This window comes from Anomalospiza imberbis, chromosome 1 (assembly GCF_031753505.1).
Source record: "Anomalospiza imberbis isolate Cuckoo-Finch-1a 21T00152 chromosome 1, ASM3175350v1, whole genome shotgun sequence".
NCBI lineage: Eukaryota > Metazoa > Chordata > Aves > Passeriformes > Viduidae > Anomalospiza > Anomalospiza imberbis.
Window position 1 is genome coordinate 144793732 of NC_089681.1, and position 17217 is coordinate 144810948.

At 41.7% G+C, this 17217-nt stretch overlaps 1 protein-coding gene across 5 annotated transcripts in view; it reads right to left on the bottom strand.

Annotated features, from left to right (window-relative positions):
- Window positions 1-17217, bottom strand: part of DPP6 (dipeptidyl peptidase like 6) — a 534562-nt gene that overhangs the window by 142186 nt on the left and 375159 nt on the right. For all 5 annotated transcript variants that reach the window (XM_068174757.1, XM_068174765.1, XM_068174742.1 and 2 more), the window contains exon 3: window positions 13641-13739. In XM_068174757.1, the coding sequence (XP_068030858.1) occupies window positions 13641-13739 (99 nt within the window). The remainder of the gene's footprint in view (window positions 1-13640; window positions 13740-17217) is intronic.

A 17217-nucleotide genomic window follows, 5' to 3' on the forward strand; every position in this document is an offset into this window, starting at 1 on the left:
CACACCTTATTGTTTGCTGCCCTCAATTTATCTTTCTAATGCCTGGGGGGAGGAGGGCAGTGCACCACACTGACATGACTTTGGTGTCTTCCAGAGCTGAGAAATCTCCCTCAAAAATTCTCTGCCATCTTACTCTCCTGTTCAGCTGTGCTTGTGCCATGTGCTCTTCAAATCCTAGATGTTGTAGGAGGAGAAGTGCAGAGGACCCCAGGGTTACTGGACAGCTGGAGACAGCAGATTACACTCATCCCTTTGATTCCCTGCTGGAAACATCTAACGTTCAACACAGGCTAGAAGCAATTTAACCCCAGACAACTATTTTCCCAGAAAATGGTCCTGAATGCTTTTATCCACACCCTATATATTGTTCACAGTTTAATCATGCAACTGAAGAGAAAACAAAAAACAAAACAAAACAAAACAAAACAAAAGTGCAGCCAACAGGGGCAGCAGGAATCAGCTTATCCCAGCTCCATGAAGTGACTGAGGTGGGTGCAGAGTCCCAAATACACAATGGCACAGATTTCACTGGGAATATAAAAATTCCAGGGCTTTTCCCACTGTAGTTTCTAGCTCAGATGAGAGCCCAAGTTACCACTCCTGCTTGGTGGCACCCAGCTTGCCAGCTCCATGCAGGCACACTTGCTCCAAGCACTCCCTGGTTGTGCCCCAGGCCAGTGCAGCACCACTCAGTGACCTCTCTCTTCTCTGCCAAATACATCAGGTCTTTTCTGCCTCATTTGGTTTGTCTTCACACAGGGAAGAGCATAATCCAAAGTGCTGCACCTAAATGTAATAATCCACTTGACACTGAGCAAAAAAAGGAATCCATTAATAAATTTTCATTAAAATGTGACCCCACAGCTCGCTTACTTAATTTCTTTGTGCATTCCCTTACCTCCTTCTCTTTGCCCCTAAACAAATTGCACTAGTTAATGGCCATGATGGACAGAAAGAACACATAAAGTGGTTTTTTTTGCTTTTCAATATTACTATCATAGGAAGATTATTTAAATTTCAGTGCAGACTGAGCGAGACTGTTGTATGTTAACAAGCAGATATGCTTCGTGTGCAGCTGTGGGTAAAGCTTTAATTATCTTTGTGTGCAATATTTCACAGTCCCTATTATGTCACCCTGTCATTTCAGATGTGTCTGGTGAGGTATGATTGTGATGAAGTCTAACTGTGTGAGGAGCTGTCAGAGTCATGGCCATCACCCTGACCTCAGGCTTTTGAAAATCAAGGCAGACAAGAGATGAAATCCAAGACTCCATGACACATTTTGTTTACCAGTGCACGATTTCTGGTTTTGGAGTGGTCACAAGAGGGCACCCTGATACAGAGCCGATGGAAACACTTTCAACACTTGCAAAGAACCATTAATAATAATTAGATTTGGTGCTGGGCAGGAGACTGGTGTCCTGAGCGAGATGGCACTGAGGGAAGGAAATGGCACCTGGGTGAGAACAGTCTTCCTGCACCCAGCTGCAAGGGAGCGGCTAAAGGCCAAACACGTCGCAATTATAGGTAAAATCCCATTGTTTTTAAACCAACTGATGATGGAATGAAAAACATTCATCTCAACTAAGCAGGGGGGTGAGGCAATAGAAGAGGCTGCCCAGAGAGGCTGTGGATGCCCCATCCCTGGAAGTGTTCAAGGCTAAGTTGGATGAAGCTCTGAGGAACTTGGTTTAGTGAATATGTCCCTGCCCATAGCAAGGGGGTTGGAAATGGATGACCTTTCAGTTCCCCTCCAACCCAAACCATTCTATGATTCCTTGATGAGTGAGGAGCTTTTCATTAGCATGGCACATTGATTTGGTTTGCCTGCAGTGACTGGGTCAGCTCCCACACAGAGTCCTCTCCAAAGCCCAGAAAAGATTCCTGAATTCCTTATTTCACTTCTTCCTGCTCCTTTTCCTCTCTCTACCATGGAACCAATATCATCCCCCTGTTACTGCCTTTGTTCTGTTGGTCTTGAAGCACCAGCAGCTGCTAAGAAGACAACTGTGCTGATGCTGCAGAAGCAAAAGGGCTGATATGAGCACCTGGTTCAAGTGCAACGGGTGAAAAATAGTTACACCAAAAGAAAGACTGCTCCTTCCTTCCAATTCTCATCAACCTTCTGTCCAATAATACCTCCTCAATGAGTTAAGAACTTTCAGCAGATGAGATTAAATCCAGAGTGTCCTTATTCAATGGAAAGAGCTTGACTTCTTCATATTTTTCTTTATTTTCTATCCTTACATAATGTCTTTATAACTCAGGGCAATTCTTTTTATCATGCATTTCCATGCTTCTGTCATGGTCTTTATCATTCTCTGAACCATTTCTATTCCCATTACAATCCATCTTTTTTGGATGGAGCAACCCAAGCTCACTGCAGTGATCAAGGTGATGATGTCCCTCAGACTGGATAAAAGCAGGCTGTTTTCAGTATTTTTCTCTCCCGAGTGTAGTTCAATATTGTTTCTCCTAAAAAAGTTGATTGCAACAGAAAATTGATTACACTCTCAGTTTCCTGCCCTAGAAGAAGGAAGACAAATATAAATTATGGAATTCTAATAATCCCTCTCCCATTTTCTTATTCATAGTCTTCTGGCTTGATAGTTTATCAATATTAGCCATTCTGGGCCGATTAGGAAAAAAATCAGGAATATTATAATTATTGGCATATATTTTTAAAATATATCTTCTTTTGTGAGGCATTAAAATTAGAAAATACATAAAGAACTTGCTTTTATGTTACAGGTTAATTTGGTTTGAGGTCAAATCTTATGCCTGCTGCTGTGTTTGGATTCAGCTTCAAGGCAAAAGTTAACAGCAAACTCTTAAAAATGCTGCCCCTGGAACTGACACCTGGAAGAAAGAAAATATGGAACACATGGAATATATATATATATATATATATATATATATATGTATTCTTGGGCATGTTTTAAATAAGTGTTTTAAGATTTTTTTACACCACAGTTCACAGCCTGCTCTCCCTGGGAAGGAGAACAAGGAAGGAATAGATACCTCCAAATTATTAATAAGCATCTTGGCTTTTGCACGAGTATTCCAAGCAATTTGTCTTGTCAAATGAGTCAGTCCATCAGCTGAAGCAGCAGCAGACAGTGGAAACTGCTGCACATAGCCCAGCATATGTGCATTAACCCCTCTGAGGGGCAATGGGCCAGCCCAGCCCTGCTGGCTCCACTCCCTGCTGGTGCTGCCAGAGGCTGAGCATCCAGAGCCAGCTGCAGGAGCAGGCCTGGGGATGGGCTCCTGTCCACCAGGAAATGGGAAAATTGACTGCTGAGCAGAGAATAAGTGTTTATTAGGTTGGTAACAAATTAGAGTATTGGAAAAAATGTCTGGACCCTGTCCGGGCAGAATTGGTGGATTTTAGATGTTTATCCAAGTCTTGACGGTTCTTCTCAGTCTGCCTGAAGGTACCACGTTACCCAGATATTCCCACAGTGACTGCATGGCAAGGCCAAGGCTTCCAGCCAGAGCCTGGAATGGCTTACTCCGCATACATGACCACATGGAACAGAACTGCAGTAAGGGCACAGTCTCTCTGAACTGCTGGATTCACCACCAGTCATGGTGGAGTCAATTTTTACAGAGTCACGTGCATGCCAATATAATAATCATTTATCTAATAGATGCAGACTTTTGCCCATTATGGAGGAAATCCTTCTGAACTGATACTGTTTAAACTTTTCTTGGCTTGAACATTGACATTCTTCCCTGCCTACTTACTAGACTTTGTTTACATTTTTTCCCACCCCTGCCATTCCAAAACTAAAATGCTTTGAAGATGATTATCCAGATTTTGTAAATTATTATGAAACTCAAACATGGAAAGACTAGTATAAGCCTGCAAAAGAGCCTGATATTTAAAAAACATATTTTCAAATGCAATTAAATGGATTTGTCTCCATTTACCTCCAGATAAGTTTAACATTTGAAGGACCATTTAGAAATAATTATGATAATATGTCTGAGTACTAAAAATGTTTTTATTTATTTTTTGAACTAAAAGTAGAGTAGTTCTGTGTGCTACCTGTCCCCAGAGGCTGGAACTTTGTTAAGAAGCAAAATTAAATATTCTCATCATACCCAGCAGACCCAGTGCAGATTTCACATGAAGCTAAAAAGCCCTGCTGGGGACCTGGATCACATGATTTTATGACATCACGATTGCTTGTGTGGCATGATAAATCATCTGGATTTCCTTTAAGGTCAAACAAATTATATTGCACCCCTACATTTGTCTTCAAGTGTCATGAAACTCAAATAATTTGAACATTTTTGAGAAGTTAACCCAGACACTTCTGCGCACTCCTTGTGTGTAGTTCCCACCCCATCCTCTCTAAAATTATACATTACAGGTGGAAAACATTTGTCCCAAGTTCTGATCTAAGTCTGACCAAGCAAAGCAAATAGAAACAAGCTCCCAAGAACCCTTCCTCTTGCAACAGGTCTTAGGTCAGTGAACCTCATTGATGAGAGAAATGCTGGATGCAAGAAGCTCTGGAGGGTGCTTGGGAAGTGTCTTAGAAGAGAAAACTATTTTGGGCAACTAAACAGAAAATATACAAGAGGATCTGAGGATTCTCTGAGATAAAAAGTGGATGAGGTTCAGTGCTCTCTTGCTCATCCTTGTGCACACACATCTTGCCTCCCATGGAAACAGGATTTTGGGCTGGGTAAACCTTTGGTCTCCTGCGCTCTTAATTGAATTTCCTCTGATGTGAGGTTTTAAAGTATAATTACAGTCCCTTGATCAATGATAATTATCTCATTATAAATTTCTTTTAATGAATTATATAAGTCTGAGACTATTTCTTGTAAAAAAAATTAAAAAAAGTACTTTTCACACATTGAAGAGCTTAATCTAGTCAGGAGATCCAAGCTCACTGGGGACTTTTTCTTAGATAAGTAAATCTTTGCCTGCTAAATTTTCAGTTACAAAGACTTGATATAAAGTTTAATCACCAGAAATACAGTATTTCCTGTCTTCAAATTATTTAATTATGGCATCTCAGCATATATTTATTTAATGTTCATTAAAAGGAACAAGTGGAATACATACTCCTCTAATTAATACTTGATAAGCATTTCGTGTTCAACAAGTATCCCAGAGCAGTGGAGCAAGCTCTGGGAAAGCTCCTGAATAAGGAAAATGTTCTTTGCACCAAGTAAAAATCTCCAAGAAGCAATCAAAGTTGGGCAGGGCAGTGTGAAAAACAGAAAATTGCCTTGATTAAAATAAAAAAAAAAAAAAAAAAAAAAAGTTTTAATAAGTAAGCAAATTGCATCCTAGAGAACAAAAGGTTCCCAGGGCTGGACTGTGTCAAAAGACAAACATTTCTGGAGATCACTACTGAAGGTATCAGCAGTGTGTAGTAATTAGGATCAATGGCTTTAGGATCAATGGCTTAACAAGAGGCCTGAACACCCCAAAGAGTTTTTTCTCCATCACCCCTGTACAGTCCTCACTTGAATGTGCTTTTTGCTCAGCATATCCTGCAATTATGCACCTCATTTGTTCCATCTGTGCTTTTCCTGGGTGCTTATCTCTTAAGTGCCTCTTTCCAAAAATGTTTCCATCATTAAATCAGCCTGACTGTTAGGAAAACCTTCAGCAAGTTCATGCAAGCCCTCTTTCTTGACCTTTTTTCCTACAGATCAAAACTGAGTCTCCTTTCTATCTAGCCACATCTTCTAAGCAGTGCTGGATCCAAGCAAAATAAAACTTCTTGCTCTCTCCAAAAACAATTCTCCTCATGGTGAAACACTGCCAAGCTCCTGGGGAAGGAAGACCATCACCCTCTGCTGTGCCCGGCTTGCTCCATCACCCAGGAGTAGAATACAGCTCTTGTTTCTCTCCCTCCTCTTGCCTGCGTTACATTCCTCTGAAGAGTCAAAGAGAAAAACCCAGCGACTTTATTTTTGTACAAATTCAACCAGCAGGAATGCAGTTATGGCCATCCTTTTTGAGGCTTACCACAGACCATTTTTGTCCCTGCAGTGTCCCCTTCCCCGAGGGCTGGGGACAGCTGGGAGCTGACCCTTACCTGGTTCACAGGTGTCACCTGGGGAAGAGCATCTCTTGGTGTCACACTCTTCTTGTAGCTATTCACATGGATTTTATAACTACCACCCTCTGAGAGAACACCTAATCCCTCTCCCAGTTAAACTCTTGGAAAACCATTGCCTTCCCTTCAGCTCTGAGAGCAGCAGGGTTTTGATTTCAAGCCACTTTGAACAGGATGAAAAAAACCTGATCCTTTTCCTGACTGTATTTAAACTGTTCAGCACACAGGCAGGACTGTGCATGTGGTTCTGTGCTCGTGGTTCAGAAACACCTCTGCTGTGATCCACGATCTTCAAAGTCCCCCACAGATGCTACCTCTCCCTGTAGCAGCATTCCCACTTCCATCCCTGCTGTTCTCCTTTATTTAGTTATTTATTTTTAATCAAAAGGCTCCTCACTGTCAATCCAGTGTCGCTGCAGTATGTCTGCCTGGCTGGCAGGTAAAACGACCCAGCACTGAATTTATCAGCTTTGCATTCACCACCAGGAAATGAGCCTAGAAATGTTGCAGTGCACCTTAGAGAAACACACCGCTGATGGGAAGGAGCAAAGGGGGCAGCTTCTACATAATTCCCAGGGATTTCTACCTCAAATCTACAAACAAATTTAACACACAAAGGAGTCCAAATTGTTCTAGTTTTCACACACCTTTTACAACTTCAAATTATTCCCTGAAGTTGCTTCTTGATGGCAGACACAGTCTCAACAGGAGGCATTGCCTTTGCTTCTGAGCTACTTTGAGGGAAAAGCACTACTTTTAGTGGAGTAGGGCTTGAAATGGAAATGGGGAATCTGTTTTTGTTAATGGCTATAGAAAGTCTAGGAAAGCCTGCTGGTCCAACATGTGACAGTGAGATGTTGGCTGTTAGGGGGAAGTCTATTTTTCCTCTTTTGTTTAAAAAAAAAATGGTGGGAACAGAATTAGGAAGTTATGGGCAGTAGGCATTAACAGAACCTAGACAAGAAGAATTAAGTCCAAGGAATTCTCCAGCCTCTTCCAGTCACCTTTGATTCACTAATTGTTCACTTTGATACTGCCATAGCAACTGAACGTATTTTCCAGGCTCTTCATCATAGGCCATTAAGCCACTTCTCAGCAGTACTGACTTCCAGACTCATTTTCACTCTTCACACAACTCCAGCTCCTGCTCTACCTGGGACAGCCCCAAGATCCTTCCTGCTTGCCTGGACTTCTCCTCTGAGTGACTGTGCAGTATCACATTGTCCATACCCTCCTCATCACTCATTCCTTGCCTCTCAGCTCTCCTCACTGAATGCCTGAGGCCACTTTTTAATGCATGTGGGTTTTTAGACATTCTCTAACTAAAGCCATATGTTGATACCTCAGCAGGACATTTGACTCAGAGGCTCAACAGCACCCATGACGAGCAGGGGAGTGATTAGAGCTCAGCAGGCTTTGGAGAAATTAGTTTACTTATGAAGGCTTCTAAACATAAGGTTAGGCTCTTATGGAAATCTTGGCCTCCTCAAGACATCAAACTACTCAAAACCACCACACACAAAACCCCTATTTGACCATTACTCTGTTACTTCTGCTTTTCCACAGTGCAATATTTTTCCCAAACATGACTTTATGCAACACATTTTTTCTTCTAAATTCAGAAGTGGTTGTAAACACCAAAGAATTATTTTCTCAGTCCAAAAGCAGCACATGTGTCCCACCAGCACTCCAGCACTGCAGGGAAGAGTTCACTGAGGCACTGACCAATCTTTGGCACCACACTCCTCCCCAGCTTGCTCCTGCAGACTGTATTAATTTTTGAAAGAGCCAAATTGATTTCCCATTTCATTCTCTCTAGCAGTAATGAACAAAACAGCTACATGGCAGGAATGCTCTCCCCCATTGCCTATTATAGTCTCTTAAAAATCCATTAATTCCCAAGTTTCCTGTCTTTAGTGAACAGGTTACTGTCACTGCTGAATTCAGGCAGCTGCCCAGAAGCTGAAAGGCAGGAGTAGGACAAATTCTCTCCAGTGCTCTCAGATCACAGAGCCACAGAAATCTCTGAAGAAGATGATGCAGGATGAGATCTAAAATCAAAATTTTGGTTCAAATGGTTTAACATATTCCTCACTTGTTCCTCAATGTGGCAGTCATGACAGAGCAAGATCTCTTACCTACTCAGCTTTGGCAACACACGATGTCACTTCATGAAGGCTTTTAGAGTAAGAAGAGTGATCAACCAGCTCTGAAGTGCATGGACACTTCCACTGGCACCAACACTACCCAGAAATTAATTTAACAAACATCCACATCTTTATGAATCATACCAGGGTTTCTGAAGGCCATCCCCAGCAAAACCATGCTATGTTAGACAAGAAGAGCCTTCTTAGTCCTTCCCCTCTATTTTCTTCTGGCCCACACAGCATTTTCCTTTAGTGAGGGTGTCTTTACTCTCAGCATAAGGTCATCCTTATAGGCTGCGGGGTTCTTTGTAATGGGGCCTGGAGGTTCACTAAACCTTAGACACCACAAACCAACGTGCTGCGCACCAGGTATGTTGCTGTGTGTTTCAGAAAGTATTTGAAAAACATTTCAAAAGCCAAAATACTCACAAAAATACTGCAGAAAGCAGCTGCCATGAGCTTGGATATGAAGTTTGAACTGAGAGTGGAGAAAATTTTTTTTGAACCATTAAGACCAATAAACCCATTCATTTCAGTCTTTTTAAAACACATTTAAAACACATTGAAATGAATGAGCTAATATTTCTAATTTAAAAGGTGGGCAAATATTCTGATAGAGTAACCCAGGTTTTTTTATGCCTTCACCAGATTTACACTAACAAAACCACCTGTGAGCATTTTCTACCTTAAATTCATTTAACATAAGACAGGAACTGGGATTGCACTGGGGCTCAAGGATGCCTGCACAGGAAACTCCTTCCTAACACAGATCCCAAATGTGCACAAGACTACAACATGCAGTGCCCAAGGAAGGCAACTTTGTCCCTTGGATGCCAAACAGGAGGATGAGTTTTCCTTTCCTGCTGACAGCCCAACCTTGCCAAGGGAAAGGCTCCTGCTGCCTTACAGTTTGGATGGTCACTTGCAAGCTGAGAATTGCTCTCTGACAAAAGGCTGTGGGGATGTGGGAGTTAGCCTCTTCTGCTAAGTAACAAGTGATAGGACAAGAGGAAATTACTTTGAGTCGTGCCAGATTTAGACTGCGCATTAGGAAAAATTTCTTCACTGGTCAAACACTGGAACTGGCTGCTCAGGGAAGTGGTGGAATCACCATCCTTGGAAGTGCTCAAAACGCGTGTCAAGGTGGAGCTTAGGGACATGGTTTAGTGGTGGACTTGGCAATGCTGGGTTAATGGTTGGACTCAGAGGTATTTTCCAAACTTCATGATTCCATGAACCTTTTTGTCCCATGGAGAAGCAGGCCAGTGAAACCTGTATTCCAGTCAACCATGCTGTAGCTTCTAAGAGGGCAATTTAAATCTAAAGACCTGTCAAAGCAGCACCTTAGCAAAACCTTTTTCATAATGAAAAATATTAGCACTTACAAAGTTCTTAATATCTATGCAAAGCAACCTATAAATAATTCATTTACTCCACACAAATCTGGATAATTTGAAATGCATCAGTGCTTTTATCAATACAGTGCAATGGATTTACACTGCAGAGAAGAGGCTTGAGGGCATTTGGGCTATCTAAGTATTGTTGATCTGAGCATTATTACTAAAGGTAAACTGAAATAAATTACCTCAGTCACTACACTGTGGTTTTTTTAGCATGGTAAATAAAACCTGTTAGTTCTAGGTCATTAAATTCAATATTAGGTTTTAAAAGAGCCCAGAAATTCTATGATGTTATTAGAGAAACATATGTGCTTCAGTATTACAGATAAAAGAATTGCTTAATTATATTTAGATATTAGTTATTAGTGTATTTTTCAAAGGGACTTTTGAGATAAAAGACCAGCTGCCATTCTCAGAGGCAAGCTGGGCACACCATGGTCCTGGCTCTCACTGAGTGGCAGGTTTCCAAATAACTGAGACGTTTCTGAAAATGTCATTTGAAGCCTCTCGCTAATTTACTCATTATTCCTCTTCTCATAAGAATAAATATTTTATTTCCAATATTACAGGTGAAGCGAGTGGGCAGGGACCTTAGAGAGAAGGGCTTGATTTTCACATTTTTTAAGTTCCTGTGACCCTAAACATGTCCTTTGCTGTCCTGTACCTCAGTGCTCCTCCCTGCTTGAGCTCTTCATTTATATTGTGCTCTTCATTTTAACCTTTATCCTGCCCATTTGGCTACAATCACTCTGCAAGGATTGCCTCCCCAGGTCTGGCCAGTGTCTAGCCCAAGGAAAACACTCGCCTAATTAAAACCTCCGGTCACTAACCTACAGCCCAAAATCCTGACAAGAGCCACTGCTGGATACACTGTCTTGCAAGATGCCTACAGCAAGGCTGGAAAAACATCCTCCAAAGAGTAAGGACTGACACATTGCACCCAATCCCTTGCAATGACCTCTGTCAGGATACTAAAGGCTGCTCTGATGTTTTTCTAACTAAAACAACATCCGAGTACTTTCAAAGTGGGAAAAATCTATTTGCCATTTAAGTACAAAGACAGAAGATTAGCATAAGTCTCCACAAGTGGCACATACAGTTCAGTCTCCACTGCTTTCTTTTACATGATGCTCCCTCCCCATGAGGAAGGAGTGCTCCCAGGATGTGGGGGTCAGACTCACAGTTGGCAGGAATCACTGCAGCTCAAAAGGGCCACAAAACCAGAATGCATGACTCAACTGCCTTCTCAGGTCAGGTCTAAATAATGACTATGAATTATTGTTTATAGAAGAAATCAGATGACCGAGCTGCTCTTCAGCACAAAATGATAACAAATTTCTTTATCCTGTTTTCTGTCGAGCATTACAAGAACTTTGCACCACCATTCCATTGAGCCTTTCAGAAACCTGAGCTAAACTGCTGTGTGAGAGAAATTACAGGAAAAGCCCAGTAACTGTGAAGCCTAATTACAAGGTAATGTGGTGCTCATGAGCAGAACTGCTAAACAATTAGGGACTAGACTAACGAGTAGGCCACCTGTCAGCTGGGAAAGGGCTGAAGAAAGGCTGGCACAGGACTCTCCTGACAGGCTTTGGAGGGGGATATGAAAACAAGGAAATGTTCAAGTACTACATTTAAGATACACAGTATGAAAAGAGCCACTGATTGGAGCTCACATGCTTGTTAAGTATATGAACAATGTAATTGTAGTCGTACAGGAAAGGGAATTCAGAGCAGAGTGGGAGACATGGAGTGATGGGAACAGTGCAGGAGGTGTGGGATGAATGGGGCTGGAACACACACAGCTAGATTGTTTCCACTTGGACTGCTGGATAGGGGGGTGCCAATTAATCAACAGCAGAACCCCAAACTTCCTGTACTTCACTGCTTTACACCTACTATAGTATAACATATATGCTATGCTGTCCTAAAAACAAAACCTTCACAGTAAATTCAGCATTTACTCACACTACAGGGAAAACTTAACCAATAGCAGTCACTGGAAGTGGATCTAGAAATAAACTGTGGAGCAGTCAATACTAGTCACAGAATCATAGAATCACAGAATGGCCTGAGTTAGAAGAGATCTAAAGATCATCCAGTTTCAATCCCCTGCCACAGGCAGTGACACCTTCCACTATCCCATTTGACAGATGCTAATTTAACAAAGTATTCTTTGCTCTCCCTAAACCAGTGGATAAAAATGCAAACTGAAATTTGAAATTACAGTGGCATCACAAAAATTGTAAAACGTTCCAATTTACAACTTTGTGCAAGTAGATTTAATTGCAATTCCATTTTAAAAACATGCAAATATATTCACAAATGAGCCACAAATTGTGATTGGAGGCGGAGACAAAGCCTGTAATCTTTACACTGAAAGTTCATTTATGTCAGCTTTGAGACTGGTTCTTTTCTTTTTTCCCAGGTTCTTTAAAATCAATAGAATAGAATGACACAAAACTATTGATTAGAAATATATTATTTTTCCACATGCCCACTGAGAATCAAGAAAATACTAAACCATGAGCTCAACGCATCAGTTTTGTGGAACTTTCTGCATGAACTGCAATGCAGCTAATATTTCCATTACCACCACTGTCACAGGGACGGGAATGATGAGACTCCATGTTCAGAAGGCAAAAAATGAACGTTTATTCAAAGTATGTCTCTCTTTTATAGAGAACATCGTGAAGACTCATTTCATTGGTCTTAAAGCAAAAACATTCCACTTGATTGGTACACTGGACTCAGGTCAGTGTAGCAGAACATATCTATAAACAATATGAACAGAAAACAAGATAATAGATTGCTTACATTCCTCCTGGACTTTTTCCCTGGCTTAGCCTGGCAGAAATCTTTCTCTTTCTCTCTGACTGAACTGAGAATATCCACACACCATTCCCAGAAAGTGGTTGTTGGGAGCACCATTCCCATGGAGAACTCAGCCTGGAAAAGAGCTTCTGCACTCTGGCAGGTGTGTTTGTGAAGCTGTTTATTGCCTGCAACAGCTTTCCCTCTGAGTGGGTGGCAGAACCTGCAGCTGGAGAATGTGTTAATTCAGCACTACCCTTTAACACTCTCTCTTTTCATTACAAGTATTAAAATTGTTCCCAATGGGTACAGCAGAAGAGGAAAGCTAAACAGAGGAAGGACTTGATCCACTTCCCCATTAAATTCAAAAGAAAAGCTAATAACTTCCATGATAATAAGAGCTGGACAAGAACTCACATGAGCAGCACACCACAAATAATTTTATTCTCAACAAAGCTTGTTCTGACTGCTGCAATTTCCAGTGAGAGCTGGAATCTACATCCCCCAAAGTAGCTCCACTCCAGCAAATTCAACATGCATTAATTCAAGTATTATTTGGTTTTCCTCTGACTGGAAAATGTAAGGCAGCAGAGGATAAAAAGAGCACATGGCTTGTGTGCAAGCCCCAGCCCAGCTGCTGCTGGAGCACTGTTTGCCTGTTGTTTAGCATTGCTTCACCTCTCTGCCAGGAAAAAAAAAACAACAAAACAGATCTGATGAGAGAATATAAACCTCCAGTTTTGTTTATTGCAAAATAATCACTGATGGTGCTCCAACCACTTCTTCCAACCATGTGTTACACCACTTAATAAGTTTTGGATGCTCTTGGAGAAAAAGGCTGTAGTTTTTCATGCCTATCTATGAGCTCACTGGGCAGCCCTAGATAAAAAGTTAGAACAGTGATGTTTGCATGCTTAACAGGAGGAAAATTGGAATAGGAGTTTGAAGGTTGAAAAGAGGAATTTCAGGGCATGATTCTGGGCAAACAGCTCCCACTGATGCAGCTAGGAGTTGGACAAGATGATCTCCAGAGGTCCCTTCCAACCCCAACCCCTTGATCCTGTAATTTCAGGAGCAACATAAAGAAGTGGAGGAATTAAGAAAGACATTTAAAAAACCCCAAAAAAACCCAATGTCCAGGGAGCAAGGAAGCAAAGCAAAGATACTACGAAGTGCTCAAAACTCACCAGTTATCCATTTAGCCTCAGGGTCATGAATCTTAAAATCATCACTGAAGAGATCTTCCACTGTTATCTTCTTCTTCTGAGACAAGCTGTTATCTTCGACTGTAAAACATGTAAAAATACACTACCATTAATTCAGCTTTGGAATGTATCTGAAAGCACAGAAACTGTGAATAGTGACATGTCATAGCTCATTTGGAAACAGTCCACATTCAGCTTTGTGTCACACACAAATCTTTCCCACTGTCAGTGTTATTAAAGCAGCACCTAATGGCTCACTAACTGAACCCTCCTTGCTATATATGCCTGGTCTTAACAGCTACAAAAAGAGCAAGAAATGGTCCAAACCACACATTTTCAGACATAACATGATCAAAAAAGAATCTATGTCATGCAAACACACCTATAGGTTTCATAGTGATATGTAATGGTTACTATTTGACAGCTAAACCCCAAAATATTTCTGAAATTATGAGATACATTTAAAAAAGTATTTAAAAAGGCCCATTTTTACAGCTTATATTTTTATTTCCTTAAAATTTTAGCATAAAACCATAGTTGGAAAAGTGTTTAAACTTATAAGGGCTCATACAGATTACTTCAGGAATTCACAAAAGATATTCCATGGGAATCAGACATTTGGTTGCAGAAATATTTTTGAAAAGTCTATGAGACATAACCCTTAATCCTTAGGTGTTGCATAGCTGGCCCATAATAATTTTAATTTTTAGTGAAAGGATATACAGTTTCATTTGTAAACATGGCAATATCAAAGCTGAAAGTCTTAGAGAAAAACGAACTAATTTGAAAACCCAACAATTTTGATTAATACATTCCTTCTTTCCTTTTCTCCCATCAACTGTAATATTTTTTGTTTTGACAAGCAGTCACTCTCTATGAATAATTTGCTGTCAACATTCAATTTTTGGCTGAAATAATATTTTCATAGAAACTTTTCAGTCAGCTTTAAATACATTTGCTCTTTTAAAGAAAAGAGGAGGCCACATTCTGAGTATTTCCACAGCAGGAATGTGTTTCAGCATCTTTCCTCGTGACAGTATCCTCATGCCTGAGGTTTATTGGCAACCTTAGATATCTTTAATATTGTTTAGTGCTAAACTTACACTGAACACTTAATGATTAGAAAAGTGGAATCAGACCCTGAAGGCACTTACTTGTGAAAAAAAAGTCTTTGCTGTATTAAATTGAAGCCCCTGAGATGACAGAAACATACCTGTGAACAGTGTTTTGTTCCACTAAAAGGTGTTTCAGAACAAACTTTCACTTTTACTAAATTAAATTATCTTCTTCAATGTACATATTTTTCCCTAGTCTGGCTGAGACTTCAACCACACTCTTCACTGTGGCTTCCAAACTCCAGAACCCATTCATACAAGTCCTCAGCCAAATCCCTCTGTGTGACAGTGTTATGCCAAGTTATTCCGCATAATTTTATCGATTAAAATGGAAAATATAGGTGACAAGGACCCCAGGAAATCGTTCCAATTAATTTCACTGTAGTGTGAGTCCCCAGAACTGGATACCCAGGGAGGTCAGGTGGGGCAGGAGCCCACACACAGCTCTAGGTTTGTGCCTGTCCCAGGAGATGCTTCCCAAATGCCCTCTGGAGGAGCACAAGCACCCCCTTCCCCCCATGAGGGCAGAAGGACAGGCACAATCAGACCTCTATGCTGGAGATTTGGGAAGAAACAGGGTCAAAGCCCTTCCTATTCTTCCTTTTTGTGCAGGATGGGGACAGCCAGTTTGGGAGCTGCACCATCTCTGTTCCTCCACAGCATTCAGCTCCTCGTGAGGGACAGCAGCAAGAGAGAGGCAGCACCTGGACTTTGCACACTTTGGAGCCTCTCTGAGGGATGAGGTGAGATTCCCTTCCTGTCCCCTGCCTTGGGCTGTAAGAGCTGCAAGAGGTCCTCTGCTGGACCATGGACTACGTTCATCTCAGCCACAGAGCTGGGGAGAACAAAAATAAACTAAATAATAAATCCATCAATGAAGTTCAGTAATAGGAAAAAAAAAAAAAAGAGGTTTACTGGCCTCTCTTCTAACAGACAGGTAGGTCAGAGGGCTTATTAAGAACATCTGCTCCATTCCTCTGGTTCTAATGGAGACATTTATGGAAAAAGAAATGCAATTGTGGGATCTCAGGCAACCCGCTCTGTCCTGGGCAGCAGATTCTAAGTGTGCCTCAGGGTGTCTCAACCAGCTGGTGGACAGGTTGTGCTGGTGGACAGGTTGTGCTGTCCACACCCAACTGCAGGGACCTGGAGGCCTCTTTGGGATTATGGAAGGACAGGACTAAGCATGTGCCACCGTTTTTGTTTTACATTCACATCCCCCAGCCCAGCAGATCCAGATGGCAGCATGGCAGCCACGCAAGTGGCACAGGGACTTGAGATCTGAGTGCCAAGTCACAAACCCAACATCCAAACTCCACAGCTACGTGCTGAGAGAATCAAGCAGAAGCCATGTCCATATTGGTTTGGATTCAATGTTAGAGGCATGGCAGGAACCCTGTGTTTGGGTTCATCTGCCTGCTCTTCATCCTTGCAGTAAACAAGGATGAAAGTCTTCATCCTTGCACCCAAACAAGCCTGGGCTGGACTGACATCCCGCAGCTCTCCAGAACAAAGATCCTCCCCCAATCCAGAAAACTCCAACAAAAAGGAGCAAGAAGCTCACCTCACTGCCTGTTTTGCTTCTTCTCTTTCAAGCTTTTTCTCAACTCCAGCCATGCTCAGAGGCTGTTTGATAGGTCAGAAGGCTGCAGCCACCTTTGGGTGCCCACCTTTCTTTCCATTACCCCCGGTGTTCAGCCACAGGCTGGTGCCAGATGCTTTCCTCACACCTCCTGGCTGTTGTGCATTGCATGAGAGGGACAGTGCCTCCATCTCTCTGTGGCCAGCACACCAGGAGCTCCATCCCCACCTCAGCATACCTGCTTGATCCCTGGGCAGACCCAAGCCCTCTTTTGCCCCAGATGACCTCTCTGTACCTGAAAGGTGGCGGCCAGCAAAGGCAAACCTTTCTCCCTTCTGTAAAATCCCACCTGTTTGTAATGGTGTAAAATACACATTTATATATAACTATAGTTAACAAATTGCCCTCCTGCACAGCTGGTCAAAGGACAGTGCCTTGCTCTGAGTATCACAAGAGCTACAAAGCTTTCTAGGCAATGCCTTTGACTGTCAGACAGCATGCTGTGAATTAATGCTATGCAATGACTAGCTCAGTAACACTTCTGAGAAATAGTTCTTATGGATTTCTCAAAAATTTTAATATGGATTAGGGTGTAATTTCTTTTTTTTCAACTAAAAGGTCAGATTTGAAAGGAGAAAATATGATGTATATCTCCAGAAAGCTTTAAATATCAGGAACAGATGTATGAGAAATCAGCCTCTTCCTAAGCACAATGTCTAATGGAATTTGGAAAGGCCTTACTTTACTCAACATTTCTGTAGGGCTGGGTCCTCTTTTCAGCTTTGCTCTGTGTGTGTGTGTGTGTGCATAGGCAGACTTCTGGAAAGTTCTGCATGTCTTTATATAAATACACAAACAATGG